The sequence below is a fragment of the Chaetodon auriga genome, chromosome 16, assembly GCF_051107435.1.
Source record: "Chaetodon auriga isolate fChaAug3 chromosome 16, fChaAug3.hap1, whole genome shotgun sequence".
In the NCBI taxonomy this organism is placed as follows: Eukaryota; Metazoa; Chordata; class Actinopteri; order Chaetodontiformes; family Chaetodontidae; genus Chaetodon; species Chaetodon auriga.
In genome coordinates, this window is record NC_135089.1 from 23,960,483 (window position 1) to 23,976,622 (window position 16,140).

Genomic DNA, 16,140 nt, shown 5'->3' on the forward strand with positions numbered 1-16,140 from the left:
GCCGTGTCATCAGCAAACGTTACTATATGACTGCCCTGATATGAACAGTCATGTGTAAGGAGCGTGACGAGGAGGGGGCTCAGTACACACCCCTGAGGTGAGCCGATGTTGAGCACAATGGTGGATGATGAGATGCCATGGACCTTAACAGACTGCGGCCTGTTTGTCAGGAAGTCAAGGACCCATTTGCAAAGAGACGGTCTAAGTCCCAGGAGCAGCAGTTTATTGACCAATGTCTGCGGAATGATGGTGTTGAACGCATCAACACAGGCAAGGAAGACCCTTGACTTCAGTTCTGCATTCAACACCGTAACACCATGGTGTAAGTGTCCATGATCTCCAGGTGGGTGAGAGCAGAGTGGACAACAGCTGATACTGCATCAGACACAGACCTGTTTTTCCTGTATGCATACTGATGGGGGTCCATATTGCTGCCTACGGTGTCCTTTATGTAGTCCATGACCAGCCACTCAAAGCGTTTCATGATTATTGATGTAAGAGCCACCGATAATCATTCATACTTTTCACGGCTGAGTTCTTGGGTACTGGGATGATGGTTGATGTCTTCCAGCACACAAGAACAGCAGCTTGAGAGAGGGAGAGGTTGAATATGTCTGTCAGCACACTGGTAACCTCCTGGGCGCACTCCTTCAGCACTCGTCCCGGGATGTTGTCCGGATCTGCCGCCTTACGGGAGTCAATCCGCCGCAGTGCCCCAGTCACCTGCCTAGCAGACACACTGAGGGGGTGCTCGTCTGGGGGTAACATGGGCCTGATGGTCGAGTTAGAGTTGGATGTCTCGAAGCGGGCATAGAAGTTGTTGAGGGCATCCGTGAGGGAGGGGTCCCTGGAGCACTCTGAACTTTTCCCCTTGTAATCGGTGACCGCCTTTATGCCTTTCCACATACTCCAAGGGTCATTACAGGAAAAATGACCCTGTATCCTGAGAGCATAGACTGATTTTGCTCTCTTGATGCCTGCATCCAGTTCTTTCCTGCTGACCTTAGGGCCTCTGTGTCCCCCGACCTGATGGCTGCATCCCGTGCTTTCAGCAGAGATTGCACCTCCCCGTTTAGCCACGGTTTCTGGTTGGGGTGTATAGTTATTTTCTTGGTGGTGGTGACATCATCTATATATTTGCTGATATAGCCACAAACGGATGACGCATTTCCTTCACTCCCCCCTCAGCTGCCTCTCTGAATACCTGACATGTTGTGCATTCAAAGCAGTCCTGTAAGCATGGGGATGGCCTCATTTGGCCACACAGTGATGGTTTTCTGTGCAGGTTTACTGTCCCTAGGAACAGGATAGTGGGCGGGGGCCAGCAGAATGGAAATATGGTCAGAGAAGCCCAGGTGAGGATGGGCGACTGCTTTATATGCCTCCCATTTATTGGTGTATACATGATCCAGGGTGTTTTTCCCCTCTAGTTGGCAACAAAATATGTTGGTAAAAAACGTGGCAAGATGTTTGTTAATTTAGCCTGGTTGAAATCACCTGCCACCACAAAGAAAGCAGCCGGGTGTCTGGTCTGTAGGTCACAGTTGTGGTCACGTAGCCCCCTAAGTGCTACATTGATGTTAATAATAATAATAATACATTTTATTTAAAAGCGCCTTTCTAGACACTCAAGGACACTTTACAAAGATGGAGCAAGTACAGTAAAACAACTAAAGATATACACAGATAAGAGCTATAAAATTGGACAGTGCAATCAGAGGGAGTATGCTTTCTTGAACAGGTAGGTTTTGAGTCTGGATTTGAAGTGAGGAAGAAAGTTGAAGTTACGGATGTCCGGTGGCAGAGAGTTCCAGAGTTGGGGAGCAGAGCGGCTGAAAGCTCGGCTCCCCATGGTGCTGAGGCGGGCAGGGAGCAAAGTAAGGTGGATGGAGGAGGAGGACCTGAGGGAGAGGGAGGGGGTGGCGACATGGAGGAGATCAGACAGATAGGGAGGGGCGAGGTTGTGGATGGCTTTGAATGCACACAGGAGGATTTTGAATTTGATTCTGAAATTGACCGGGAGCCAGTGGAGTTGCAGTAGGACGGGGGTGATGTGGTGAAAAGAGGGGGTTTTGGTGATGATGCGAGCGGCTGAGTTCTGTACGAGTTGCAGCTTATGGAGGGATTTGTGAGGAAGACCAAAGAGGAGAGAATTACAGTAATTGATATGGGTAGTGACGAGGCTGTGAACGAGGATAGAAGTAGTACGGGGGTTGAGGGAGGGACGGAGACGAATAATGTTACATAGATGGAAATATACAGTCTGGGAAATGATATTAATGTGAGATTGAAATGAAAGTGAGCGATCGAGGATGACACCCAGACTCTTTACCTGAGGGGAGGGGGAGACTGAGGAGCTGTCGATTGTAAGGGAGAAGCTGGCAGACTTAGACAGTGTGGACTTTGCGCCAATGAGGACTTCAGTTTTGTCACTGTTTAATTTTAGAAAGTTTGAGGTGAACCAAGCTTTTATTTCAGATAGGCAGTTGATGAGAGCAGAACTCGGGGGAATGTAAACAGCAACAATGAGCACAACTGCAAAGTCTCTGGACAGATAGAACAGTCGGCACTTTAGTGACAGGTATTCAACATATTCTGAACAATGTCTACTCACGAGGCTGCAGTTTATGCACCACTCCTTATTGATATAAACACAGAGCGGTGGTTGCGGTCGGCTCGGAAGAGAACTGATCCTTCAATCTGGAAGGATGAATCCGGAATGTTGTGATTTAGCCAAGTTTCTGTCAGGAGAAGTGCACAACAATTCCACATCTCTCTGTAGCTGTTTAGATGGAGTCGCAATAAGTCCATCTTGTTATCCAAAGAGCGGACATTCGCCAGAAAGAGCGTGGGAAGTACAGGTCTCCTGCCGGCTCTTCTGTCTCCATGTACATCGCTTCCTCTTCCCCTTGAGCTGGCATGTTTTGTTGGTCATTCTCAGGATCTGCATTTTGCCCAGTAATGCTTTTAGCTCTGGCTGTATCACTATGCTACGAGTAGCAAAGTGCAGCAGTTCGGCGGAACTATATCTCACTAAACTTTTCCTAAAGTTAGTTTCAATGCCTGTCACTGGTAGCTGAGAAGCCGCTGCACTACTGTGCGCCACCGTAAATCGGCGCAGTAAGATTTTATTTTTATTTTATTAGTAAATCATGTGGCTCTAGGTTTATACTATAGCACATTGGTTTGAAAAGCAAAAATAAGTGTGTGTGCTACCTGTACAAAGGTCGTGCTGGAGCCAGTCTAGATGTCTCACTCTAACCTCTCCACCTGATGAATCACAAATCAGAGGACATAGTATTAAGTCAAATAAACTGTCATAAGCTTTCCTTAGGTTTTCATTGTAATCTACTGATAAAGTCAGAATGTAACATTTGTTTTTGCCCTATTAATCAATTCACTTTCAATTGGAAGAGAAAAAAAAAACCTTAACATTATTATCTTTGCAGAGGTAGAATTTATGGGTGAGCTTTTGTCCTGAACTGCTGTTCTGCAATCCCCCAGCCCCATTAGCCTTTGATTTTTAAATTGTTTTCCATTCCAGGAAAGCACAAGTGACCCAAGATCATTACTGAACCACAACTGTGCTTGCAACTGGGCTCTAAATAATTTGGGAACCTTTGGGCACTCAAAAGGTATATGTAAAATTAAGTTTATTATAATAATATTCACATGGGTAGTGCCTGCTCAGGCTTGCTGGAACTGACCAATCAGAGCAGATTGTGCTTCTCCAGAAAGAGGCCGTAAAGGCAGGAGCTAAAATGTACTGTTAAGACTGAGGGAGAATACTCCTGCTGCAGTAATGGACAGTACCTGAGATGTTTTTTGATAAAAGCATGAAAACATTTACTACTTTACTACTACGCCAAAACATAAATATGAACCTGGAAAAATGCATAGTATGTGACCAGATTCTGACCTATCATATTTTACCAGAGTAAAACATTCTAATGACAATGTGACTCACTAGGTAGAGCAGTTGTCCACTTACCAGAAGGCCAGTGGTTCAATCCCTGGCCCCTGCAGTCTACATGTTGAAGTATAGATAAGATAATGTACCCCAAGTTGCTTCCCATGCTGTGTCATCGGGTGTTTGAATAGTTTCTGGTCATAATGAGCGTAATGACCAGTGTATGAATGTGTGTTTGAATGGGTGAATAGTGACTAGTGTAAAAGCGCTTTTAGTGATCATGTGTCATAGTGTGCAACATGAAAATTGATGACATTGGTGATGAGTGTGGACAGTATTGTAGGGTTGAGCTTAGGATTATCAATTTACTTTGTCAAAGTCTTATTCTGTATTAAGTGACAGTATTATTGTTGGCTGTATGTAAGCAAGGGAAATATGATTTAAGTAATTATGAGTATCATAATTTTCTCCTACTGATATATTGTCACAAAATGGCAACAAATTGACAATATATTACACTTTCCTAGTGAAACTTTGCTGCTGGATGAAAAAGAAGTACAATTTCCTATATACTGAAGGAAGCACATATACCCTAGGCCAAATGAAGATGTGTAATGCAGCAGTGCCCATGGTATCCGCTGGAACTGGAAAAAACTGAGAAAGAAATAAGGGAAAAACGAGTAATCTGGCATACTTCTCTTCATATCTCACCTGAAGTTTCCATCATGTGTCTGTTTAACGTTACGTTTCTCTTGCACATGCTTAGAAGGTCTTCTCCAACATCTGTAAAACAAAATTAGGTGTTTCAGCATGAGAAACAAAAACAAAATAAAAACAAGAAGTAAGATGATAGTAGATGAGATTTCTATTTTGCTCAGCATACCTTTGCTCTATCATACCATCTAAATTCTCTACAAAGGACAGAAGAAAAAAAATCAAAAGCGCTGCAATCCAGCTCCTTATGTCTCCACTGTTCAAAGCAATTATTCTTTTTGTTTGTTTACTTCCTTTCCATATGCAGTTTTGATGAAGTTTGGCCATCCCCTTTTGTTATAACAGTATAGCGTATACCATTGTAACACACCGTCAATACCAAACATATAGGGAAACGAACTCCTCTCTGACAGTGTTAACAAAAACTGAATATTATTGTCTTTGCAGGTAGAATTTATGGGTGAGCTACTGTCCTGAACTGCATTTCTGCAATCCCCCACTATAGTATAATTTTTTCCAACTGATATGTGAAGAATTGAGTAAAACACTGTAACCAATGGTAGATGATCATTTATGTACAGTATTTGCATGTATACGCATCCATGCAGAGTATATACAGCCTGTTTGGTTTTATATTTGACAATGATGTATGATATGTATACTTTATTTTACAATCTCTCTATTAAAGTGTAATATATATAAGTTGCAGGTTACATGGTTATTGCACAGGGACTGTTTTTGACATTAAATGTCCTCCTTAAATTCACTTTAATCTCCATAGTTTAAAACATGTTCAGCTCCAAGTTGTTGTGAATGCACCAGAGGTCAAGCTGTTTTAACCTGTTTTTAATAGACAGGAGGTTAAAACAGCGTAGGAGAGAAAAGAGCAGTGGACAGAGCATACATCACAGGGGGGCAAAAGTAGTGATTGACCAGATACTGGGCATGATTAATCCCAGCCTTACCTACTACTTCTTGTCTGTCAGAAAGTTTGCAATCCACTGACAGGTAGAGGTGGGTGCAGTGAACTAGGTGAGTTTCAAGTGGACGACTTCTGGGATGAAGTACTGAATACCCAGCTGAAGTCCACTTGCATTTGTCCCTGAGGAGTCGCAGTGTCACAGGAAGTGGGACAGTCCAAGGTTAACACCATTATTCCCTGACCTGTTTGCCTGTTAGGCAAACTGCAGGTGGTCAAGCAGGGAGCCCGTGAGGCTAGCACCAGTCTCCTGAAAGTCCTCATGACCACATACACCAGGGCAACAGGCCTTTAAGTCCAGTCCTGGTTTCTCAGGGATGGGGATTATTGTGGAGTGTCTGAAACAGGTATGGACTTCTTACATCTCCAGTGATTTGTGGAAGATTGTGTAAAGATGGGGGCTTATTAGTCAAAACTTTCAGACAGGGCATGACATGTCATCTGGGCCTGCTGCCTTCTTGATCTCCTGTCTGAAAGAAGCAACACACATCCTCTTCAAAGATCCTGAGTGAAGGTGGGGAGAGGAGAGGGAATTGCATAGGGTGCAGTTTGTTAAGGGATGTCTATGAGTACACCCACACTAGGCCAGTCAGATTTGTAAAAACTTTTCTCTCAGTTTCAGTCCCCTGTCCAGACTAAAACTGTATTTTCCACTCAAAACGGAGCTTTTCCAAAGTGGTTTCTAGAGTGTATACATCTTAAAACACCGGCTTGGTCTTTCAGTGTGTATGGGGTAAACAGAATTTTAGCAAAACAATGAAGGAAGCCAGGCCACTGAGGAGTCAGAGGCTGTGTGCCAGTAAAGTTAAGAAGACAAGTGGGATAAAAGCATTGGATGGCCTTAGTGGAGCTTTGGTTCATTTTGTTTTTGTATTGTTGTTGAAGTGGGATGGAAACACATGCCACAATAAAGAAGTAAAAATCGTACGATACAGCATGGTTAATGAAAAACGTCTTTATGTGAGCATGGAATTTCTTCCTTCACAGTGTAACATCTGTACACCAGGTTTCGTTGGTATAAAAACAGATTCCACCAGCCCTAGTTTTCAACGAGAACTCAGTTACACAGTTCACTGAGGACTATACATCTACTAGCCTTCAAATTTACTATCTGGAATGGACTCACTCAGCCAGGCTTTGCTGAAGCACGGGTAGTGTATCTTGAAAAAAACATTTTTGTTTCCTGCACTGTAGGGCAGTTTAACTGGTACTAAAGTGTATTTACCTGCCTTGCATCCCCTCCATGACCCATAAAGTGACACTGCTCCTCCAGCTAAGATCTCTCAAAAACTTTATGGGCGTGCTAAAATCTGTGAAAAAGTAATGGACTTTCAAATATTCAACAATTCCTCTCTGGTGATTGTATCTGGATAAGAGATGAGAGAGATGAAGACTAAACAGATAAACAAAAACAGAAAACATAGAAGAGAGAGCAAGAAAAAGGCAGCTATAATGTGTCTGAATGATGATCAGAGCTAATTACGTCAGATGTTTAGACTACTGTGCTATGGATTATGTCAATATCTTTGAATTTCTAAGTTTAACAACTGATATTTCTATGAATGGACTTGAGCATGGAATGCCATTCTTGAGCTTCAGGTCAGTGTGTGTGGAATAATAATTTCTAAATTCACTTTCTTTGTCTGAGCTGTCACAAGCTCAGAAATCTCACAATTTCAGTCTACATCAGCCATCATGTGACTACTCCTTTGCCAGCTCGATTCACTGATGAAAACCATGAGACAATGGCTAAGCAAGGAAAAACAAAACAAAACAACAACAAAAAAAAACAATACAGACCTTTGAGTAGGACCTTCTATACTCAAGTTGATTCAGTGGTATTCAGAGAATTCTCAGCTGTCAATGCAGATATAATAACCTAATAATATACAATTTAATTAGGACATCTTCTTGATGGCATTATACCTGTGCAGTACACTGTTTTGGCTAAGGTTGACATGATGATACTGGTTAAGCCTGTTCCAGCTCCAAGTTCTAGGACTGTAGCACCTCTGAACACAGTTGGCTTAGAGAGGATGAAGTCAGCCAAGAGGAATGCCCCTCGCCACACCTGATGCAAGCAAAAAAAGACACGTTGCTTTAATAACTTCTTAAAATCAACCACCACTTGCACAAACAATTCATGGGACGGTTCAACATTAACTGTTTTCATTACCAGTACAATGAAAATACCTTTAATGTTTTACCTCAACAACTTCATAGATTTCTGTAAATATATGCTTATTCTGAATTGATGCCAGCAATATGTTTCAAACAAGTTAGGATGGGGGCAAAAAAGACAAACAAAACTTGGAATTCTCCAAAAACATGTGTTTGGAACATTCCACAGCTGAACAGGTTAATTGGTTCATCCTCGAAAGGGTCAGTCGTTCACAAGCAAGGATGGGGTCTTGTCACTGATTGCATTGTTTTTATTTAAGTTTTACCCAGATTCCCAAATTTTAGAATCAGGGTTTTACATGAAACATTAAATATCATCAGCTAATACATGAATTATTTCCAATATACATCTACTAAATGATTGCCAACCCACTAGAATCTTTACGTTATCACATTTTTGAGAAGTGACTCACCTTATCACGTAAGAAAATAAGGCACAATTTGTTAACACAGTGATTACACAGAAAAGACAAACTGAACAAAAACTGGATACAATTAGCTTTATTAAGTTATGAAGTTTAGTTAGGAGTTAGGTAAAGTAGGTTTGTGTTGAAAGGGTGTGGAATGTATTCTTTGTAACATATACATTTATGAATGTTTTAGTTTTACTGCAAACAGGTACTGTGCTTTTCTTGTAGTAGCCGGTTGACAATACACTTAACAGTAGTAAATCACATGCATAGTACAAATACAAGACAATTAACATGGTTAACAACATTACTGTTTTTGTGTTTAGTTGCTAAATTACATGAAGAACAGGTGCCGCTGTAGCTGACAGTGTGACTGTATGTGAGGGGGTGATGCACATGATGGCTCCAGTGCCATCCCCTTACAAAAAAGAAGTTTATATAAGTATATCATTAGTACCTCTTTTAAACTAAAAGTATACTAAAAAGTATACTTGGCTTATACTGAAAAGCATACCGTCTAAGTATATATGTGGCTTGTACTTGAACTTTTGATCGAGATATACATAGGAAAAGTATAATAATGTTCAAGTATATTTGGATTGCAGTTGCGCTTATTCATATGATAGTAGCTTACTAAAATATTTTTCACATACATATTGGCTTCTTTGAAGTATACTGCAGTATGTTTTACATACTATCTCATGAACTTACATATTCCACAACTAAATTTGCAGTAACAAATCAGCTTTGGGGTGGAATAGCTTAGAGTAAATAGTACATGGGTGGAACTGAACTTCTACTCTTCTTCTACTCTTTTATGTAGTGTTACTGACACACACAGAAACAGATAAACATTTGTCTGATTTTATTTGAGAAAAAAATTGACATTTCTTCCAAGGTCTCATTATTGTGACAGACTTGATATGTACTGGCTGCTATTATGAGCCATCCCTTACGAAAAAGAAGTGTACTTCAAGTTCATTTAATTAAGTATACTTAAGTAAAGCTTAAGTATATTTTTCCAAGTATACTTTATGCAGCAAATATACTAATATCAATGTACTAGTAGTATACTTCTAAGTGTACTCAATACTGCAATACTATTTAGAACTAAATTGGCCCCATAGCTCAGTTGGTATGGTGTGTGCCCCATGTACTGAGACTGCCAGTCCTCTGCAGTGGCCATAGGTTCGACTTCCACCTGCGGCTCATTTGCTGTGTGTTGTCCTGTCTCACTGCCCTCTTTCCTGTCAAAAATATACTTAAGCTTTAGTATATTTAATAAAATGAACGTGAAGTATACTTCTTTTTCGTAAGGGTCTCCCTGTAATTAACCGGAGGACAGTGGGGACCCAGCTGTCAGGGAGAACCCTGAAATACAGAACAAGGCATGCAGTTGTTGACCCTTGATTATTGCTTAATTTTGTGAAGTAGTTAACTGCATAACTACAAATAACACATCTGATTATGTTAAATGAATGCATCTATTACAGTTCTCCAAATTCAACCACAAAGACATAAGATGATGAGATCTTTTTGTCAATAATGTGTTCTCAGTCTCAGTTAAATTTGTAAATGCATTTTTCAATATTTCAAAAGTCTCTGGTGCATGTAAATCTTAAAACGTGATGTTTCCATGTGTACAGGGAAGCAGAACTTTTCCAAAATGATGACGTAAGCTGTCCACTGAGGGTCACAGGCTTTATGCCAGTAAACTTGTGAAAACAATCCTGTAACTTTCTCTGTGATCATTTATTTTGAATGCCAATATATCTAAATATGTTTTGTTGTTATTAAATTGGATTTCTGATGATTTTGAGAGATGACGCTTCAGTTATGAAGTGGAATTTTATGACTGTAGCACAGCAGCGTCGAAATGGCTCAGCAGAGTAGCTGGCTGTGTGTGGAGGCCAGTCACAGGATAAAAATAAACAGGAATAACCGCAGTGTTAAAAATAAAAATAGAACTAAGTATAATTAAATATATAGTTATATAATATGTATGATAATGTATAATACATATTAGATAATATTATAATAATACAATAAAAAATACAATATAAGTAAATTTACAAGCTAGTACTTACAGCAAAAAATTAATGCAGTTTCAGATGATAAATAAATGTAAAAAGTAGACTGTAAGTGCAAGATTGCAGTAGTGCAGATAATATGTAAAATATTGGGGTGTGTGAGGTTGGTGGATTAACTGTTTAAGTTGCTATTGTGCAGTGTGATGGCTCATGCCAGGAATGATTTCCTGAAGCGGCCCTTGCAACAGCAGAGCTCCACCAGGTGGTGAAGAGGATGTTCAGGGTTATCCATGATGGATAACAGTCTGTCCAGTGTCCTCCTCTCCACCACCTTCTCAAAAGTGTCTACTTTGCAGCCAATAATGGAGCTGGCTTTCCTGATCAGTTTGTTCAGTCTCTTGGTGTTGCCAGCTCCGATGCTGCTCCCCCAGCACACTGCAGTAAAGAAGAATGCACTGGCAACAACAGACTGGTAAAAGATCTCCAACTTCTTGCTGCACGCGTTGAATGATCTGAGCCTCCTCAGGAAATAGAGTCTGCTCATCCCCTTCTTGTAAACAGCATTGATGTTAGTTTTCCTGTTCAGTCTGTTGTCAAGGTGCACTCTGGGGTATTTGTAATCCTCCACCAGTGTGACGGTCCACTGTCTCAGACAGAACATTGCCCAGTAGGACAATCTGCAGTCTGTCTGTCAGGTAGTCAGTAATCCAGGAGATTGTGGGCATGTCAACTCCCATCACTGGCAGCTTCTCACTCAGGAGCAGTGGCTGAATGGTATTAAATGCACTGGAGAAATCAAACAAAGTGATCCTCACAGTGCTGCTGCTACAATCCAGGTGGGAGTGAGCACGCTGCAGCAGGTGTACGATGGCATCGTCCACACCCAGATGAGGTTGGCAGGTGAACTCTAGACAGTCCAGTGATGATTTCACATGTGGTCAGAGGTTGGCCAAAACCACTCTCTCCAGCACCTTCGTCGTGAGCGATGTAAGGGCAACAGGTCGGTAGTCGTTGGGGCCAGATGGAGATTTCTTCTTTGGAACAGGAACCATGCAGGTTGTTGTTTGAGGATTGTTGTTTTATCTTTTCTTTCTTTTCTCCGCAGTTGTATTTTTTGTGTCTTCAACAGTACATTAACTTCATATCTCCTTTTCTTTTGTAAATTTTTGTAAGATTGAAAACAGTGAACAGAAAATAAACATTACAAAAATATAATGTTTGTTGTGTGTTAACACACGTGTGTTAACATGTTTAAAATTAAATGACACATCCAGACTACGGTAATAATATACTCTAGATGGATGTATTGCTGACATTAACTTCAGAATAAGCATATCTTTACAAAAATCAATGAAGTTGATGAGGTAAAACATTAAATATGTTGTTTTTGTACCTTTTTCAATTGAGTATAAGTTAAAACAATAAGATTCTGTTTAATTCATATCATACAGAATCCCAACTTTTTTGGAATCAGGGTTGTAATAGTGTAGCAAAACTGACCTGTAACTGACCTTCTTTCCCCCTTTTTGCATTCCTTCAGGAGAGTCGTGAAACATCCCAAGTTTTAAGAGCTACTGACCATTTGAACTGTTTACAGGGAAGTGTTAATTCAGAGAGAGGCAAGATGTCTGGCTGCAGAACACCTTCTCACATTCCTTCAGGGGAGCAAGAGACACAGACACTTCTACTTCAAAGGTTACCTTTCACCCAGGATGTTTCTCATGGAGATGCTAATTCTTTCTTGATAGCTCCATGAGAGATAAGGACAGTAAAACTGTCTGAATGGACAAGTGCCAGGTCTCAGAGGAACCTCCAAACCAGATAATGCTGATAGGTTGTAAATTAGAGATTCCTGAAGCAAACTGTTTGTGTATGTCTGTGTGCCTCTTTTCTATCACACCAGGATAATTAAATCTACAGTATATGTTTGAGTTAACTTTGGATGTTCTTACAGTACTAAACCCATAATCTGTATGATATCAATGCTTTTCCGGTGTTTCTAGCTTATAAAATGACAAAACTGTGATTTTAATTCTCCTAAAAAGTTTGTTTGAGTTACTACCATTGAACCATACTGCCATCTAGAGGGTAGTAGCAGTTAGGTTGTATATGCTTGACATGAGACAGTTACAATAATAGGGCGGCATGGTGACGCAGCAGGAGGTCGCTGGTTCAATCCCCGGGTCGGGCAGGGCCTTTCTGTGTGAAGTTTGCATGTTCTTCACGTGCATGCATGGGTTCTCCCCGGGCACTCCAGCTTCCTCCCACAGACCAAAAACATGCTCATTAGGTTAATTGGTGACTCTAAATTGTCCATAGGTGTGAGTGTGAGTGTGAATGGTTGTTTGTCTGTCTATGTTGCCCTGCAATCGGCTGGCGACCGGTTCAGGGTATACCCTGCCTCTCGCCCATTGCCAGCTGGGATAGGCTCCAGCCCCCCGCAACCCCGAAAGGGATACGCGGGTATAGAAGATGAATGAATGAATGAATGAATGAGTCACAATAATAGTAATAATCATTTCGGCAAATATAGTCTGCCTTTCTTTATTTCTTTGTCCTATTAAGTTAGCTACACCCTTAGCCATCATGTATTTTAGGATGAGTATAAGAAAATGTTATCATGATTATTGATGAATGTTATCATTATTCATAAAAAATTGTGCAACGCATGTTGTGAACGATGTTGAAATGCCATTGAAAATTGATCATTTAGAATATATGTGATTGACCATAGTGAGAAACAGATGAGTCCCTCGTACAAATCATTAGTTAATTATCATTAGTTAATCTCGTTCTATAAGGTGAAATCACATCGCTCGCCTGCAAACTATCTCACATGCGTGACAGCCTATTGGTCATTAGACACGCCCTGGAGTGAATATACTGTCTTATTTAGTCTTCCCTCATTCTTTGTTTCAGTTGTATTCTCTCAGTCTTTTTCCAGTCTTCAGCTACTCTTCTTCAGTCTTCAGTTATTTGTCTTATTTCGTTGTCCTTTTTTTTTTTTTTTTTTTTTTTCTTGCCTGGGTCAAGGCATTGCATCAGGCTCCCTCCGGTCTCCTTCGACCCCTCCTGGTTCCCGACCGACCGCGGTCTCAAATGGCAGTGGACTTCATCACGGGCTTGCCTTGGTCTAAAGGTAATCACATGATTCTCACTATCGTCCACTTTGTGGCTTTGTCTGGGTTACCATAGGCAAGAGAAACTTCTGGCCTTTTAGTCCAACAGGTTTTCTGCATTCATGGAATTCCTGTTGATATTGTTTCTGACAGAGACCCACAATTTATATCTCAGGTTTGGAGAGCTTTTTGTTCTGCTCTGGGTGCCTCTGGAAGTCTTTCCTCGGGCTTCCATCCACAAACAAATGGACAGATCAAGCATGCTAATCAGGACTTGGAAGCCACTCTATGGTGTGTGGAAGCCCTGAACCCCTCTGACTGGGCGGAGCACCTCCCGTGGATAAAGTATGCACACAATGCTCAGACCAACTCGGGGTAGCGGACAGACGTCGGACTCCAACACCTGAGTACCACGCTGGGCAGCATGTTTGGCTTCCCTACAAAAACATCTCTCTCCAGGTTAGATCCCGCAAATTGGCTCCCCATTACATTGGTCCCTTCTCCATTGGTAAAATTATTTCACCTACTGCAGTTCATTTGACACTTCCCAGTAATATGAGAATCTACCCCACTTTTCGCGTATCCCAGTTAAAGCCTGTTGCCTCCAGCCATTTTTGCCCGTCTTCCGAACCCCCTCCTCCCACCCGGATCATTGAAGACCACCCGGCTTCATGATGCGCCGTCTGGTGGAGGTCCGGCAGCGGGGCAGGGGGCTCCAGTTTTTGCCGACTGGGAAGGTTAGGGACTGGAAGAACACTCTTAGGTTCCCCGATGCTTTATTTCGGACCCTCGCTCATTCGGGAGTTCCACCAGGCCAACCCTGGCAGGCCTGGTGGGATGCTGGGAGTCATCCCTTGGGGGAGGGGGGGGTACTGTTAAGCAGCGCAGATTCATTATTTTGTTTCTGTGTTATGTTTTTCTGTGTTATGACTGGGACAAATGTTTTGTGTTAAGGGTTTTCTCCTCCAGTGAAGCAGTGGAGGTGTGGCCAGGCTGTTCGGTGGGCATACGGCACACCTGAAACTTATCTACTCGTTATCTCTCAATTTAAGCGGCATTCTCGAGATGTCTCGTTGCCAGATTGTTTTCAGTTTTATGCTAGACTTTTCAGCCACTTGTCTCAAGTGTTTGTACCAATCCTAGTTCCTGGTAGCCTGTGTGTGTTTATTTCTTGCCTAGTTCATTAGTTGCTTGTTTGTTTATCCCTGGCTTGTTTTCTAGTAGTTTGCTTGTTCCTAGTTTTGCATTTCTTCCTAGCTGCTTGCCACGGTGTACCTGAGTGTTTGTTTAAGGGCTGTTTTTGTGTTGAGACTGTCGTTTGTAGTTATTTATACTATTGTATATGGTTTTTGTTGTCAAATAAACCATTCTTGTTTACACGGCTCCCTTAGTTCCATGCTTTGCTTCTGCCCCCTGGTCTTCTGCCCTGGGTCTTATTCTAAAAACTCTAAATATAACAGTTTCATGAGCAGGTGTGGGCTATTCACTTATTATTTGATCATCAATTAAGCAGGTAAAAGGTCTGGGGTTGATTCCAGCTGTGGCATTTTCATCTGGAAGCTGTTGCTTTGAAACAACAGCATGCAGTCAAAGGAGCTCTAAATGCAAGTGAAATAGGTCACATGCTCACATTCAACCCAATTCTGCAAAGTTGATTGGACAATGCTTCACAGTACAGGTGAACAAGGACCCACAACATATTACGAAAGCAACCCAGCAGTTTTTCAAGGCAAAAAAGTGGAATATTCTACAATGGCTAAGTCAATCACCTTATCTCAATCTGATTGAGCAGGCATTCCACTTGCTTCAGACAAAACTTAAGGAAGAAAGACCTGCAAACAAACAACAACTGAAGACAGCTGCAGTCACGGCCTGGCAAAGCATCACAAAGGAAGAAACCTAGCATTTGATGATGTCCATGGGTTCCAGACTTGAGGCGGTCATTGCCTGCACAGGATTTTTGAGAATGAACATTTTTATTAATGAGTATATTCATTTGTCAAATTACTTTAGGTCTTGGGGACTATGTATGAAAATGTTTGCAATTCCTAAACCCTTCCTCCAATTTTGATGTAAATACCCTCAAACTAAAGTTGAAAATTTGCAGTTTAATTTAATCTTGATTATTTCATTTTAAACCCATTGTGGTAGGGTACAGGGCTGATGAAAATTGTGTCACAGTCCAAATATTTCCGGACCTAACTGTGCATGTACAACATGTAGTGCATATATGTAACTGCTCACATAAAACTTAATATAAGCTAGATAACTATAGTTTATTACTTAGGGCAGGAACAATGTGGGTGACAGCTGATGCAAAGAGATATGTTTTGAGTTTACCATTGGATGTCTTGATAAGAGAAAGCCCTGCCATCTACTGATGTTTTATTTATTTTTCTCAGGAAGTCAGTACAAGCTGTAATTTGCTAATAGTTGATTCAAGTAGGCCAGAGAAAAGGGTGGTGCAGTAGTCAAACCAAGATGAGATGAATGCTTGAACAACATCAGCAATGAATGGGAGTTTGGCAATATTGCATAACACTAGGGCTTTACATTGTTTAATTCCTTCCAGCTTCAGCAACTGATGGCAGGCGTCAAACTTATTGGGGATGTAAACCTAAGTATCATCTGCACAGGAATGGAAATCTAATATGTTAACTGATTAAGAGACCAAGGATCAACATGAATAAATAATTTATAATTTTTGTCAGAGCCGTTTCTGTGCTGTGGAACTTATAAGTGCTTCCAAGGGCAACTGTACTTGCTTGTGCTTCCAGAAGATGTTTGATCTCTCATC

The 16,140-nt window shown here is 41.3% G+C and overlaps 1 protein-coding gene across 5 annotated transcripts in view; it reads right to left on the bottom strand.

Moving 5' to 3' along the window:
• The window catches only part of mettl22 (methyltransferase 22, Kin17 lysine), a 155,141-nt gene that overhangs the window by 59,158 nt on the left and 79,843 nt on the right, over positions 1 to 16,140 (bottom strand). For 4 of the 5 annotated variants that reach the window (XR_013078294.1, XM_076751840.1, XM_076751839.1 and 1 more), the window contains exons 6-8: positions 7,530 to 7,674; positions 4,622 to 4,693; positions 3,217 to 3,270 (exon numbers count right to left, since the gene is read on the bottom strand). Coding sequence is in view for 4 of the 5 variants with exons in the window: in XM_076751840.1 (XP_076607955.1) it covers positions 3,217 to 3,270; positions 4,622 to 4,693; positions 7,530 to 7,674 (271 nt within the window). In the remaining variant the exon portion in view is untranslated. The remainder of the gene's footprint in view (positions 1 to 3,216; positions 3,271 to 4,621; positions 4,694 to 7,529; positions 7,675 to 16,140) is intronic. The other variant, XM_076751842.1, reaches the window with a different exon arrangement.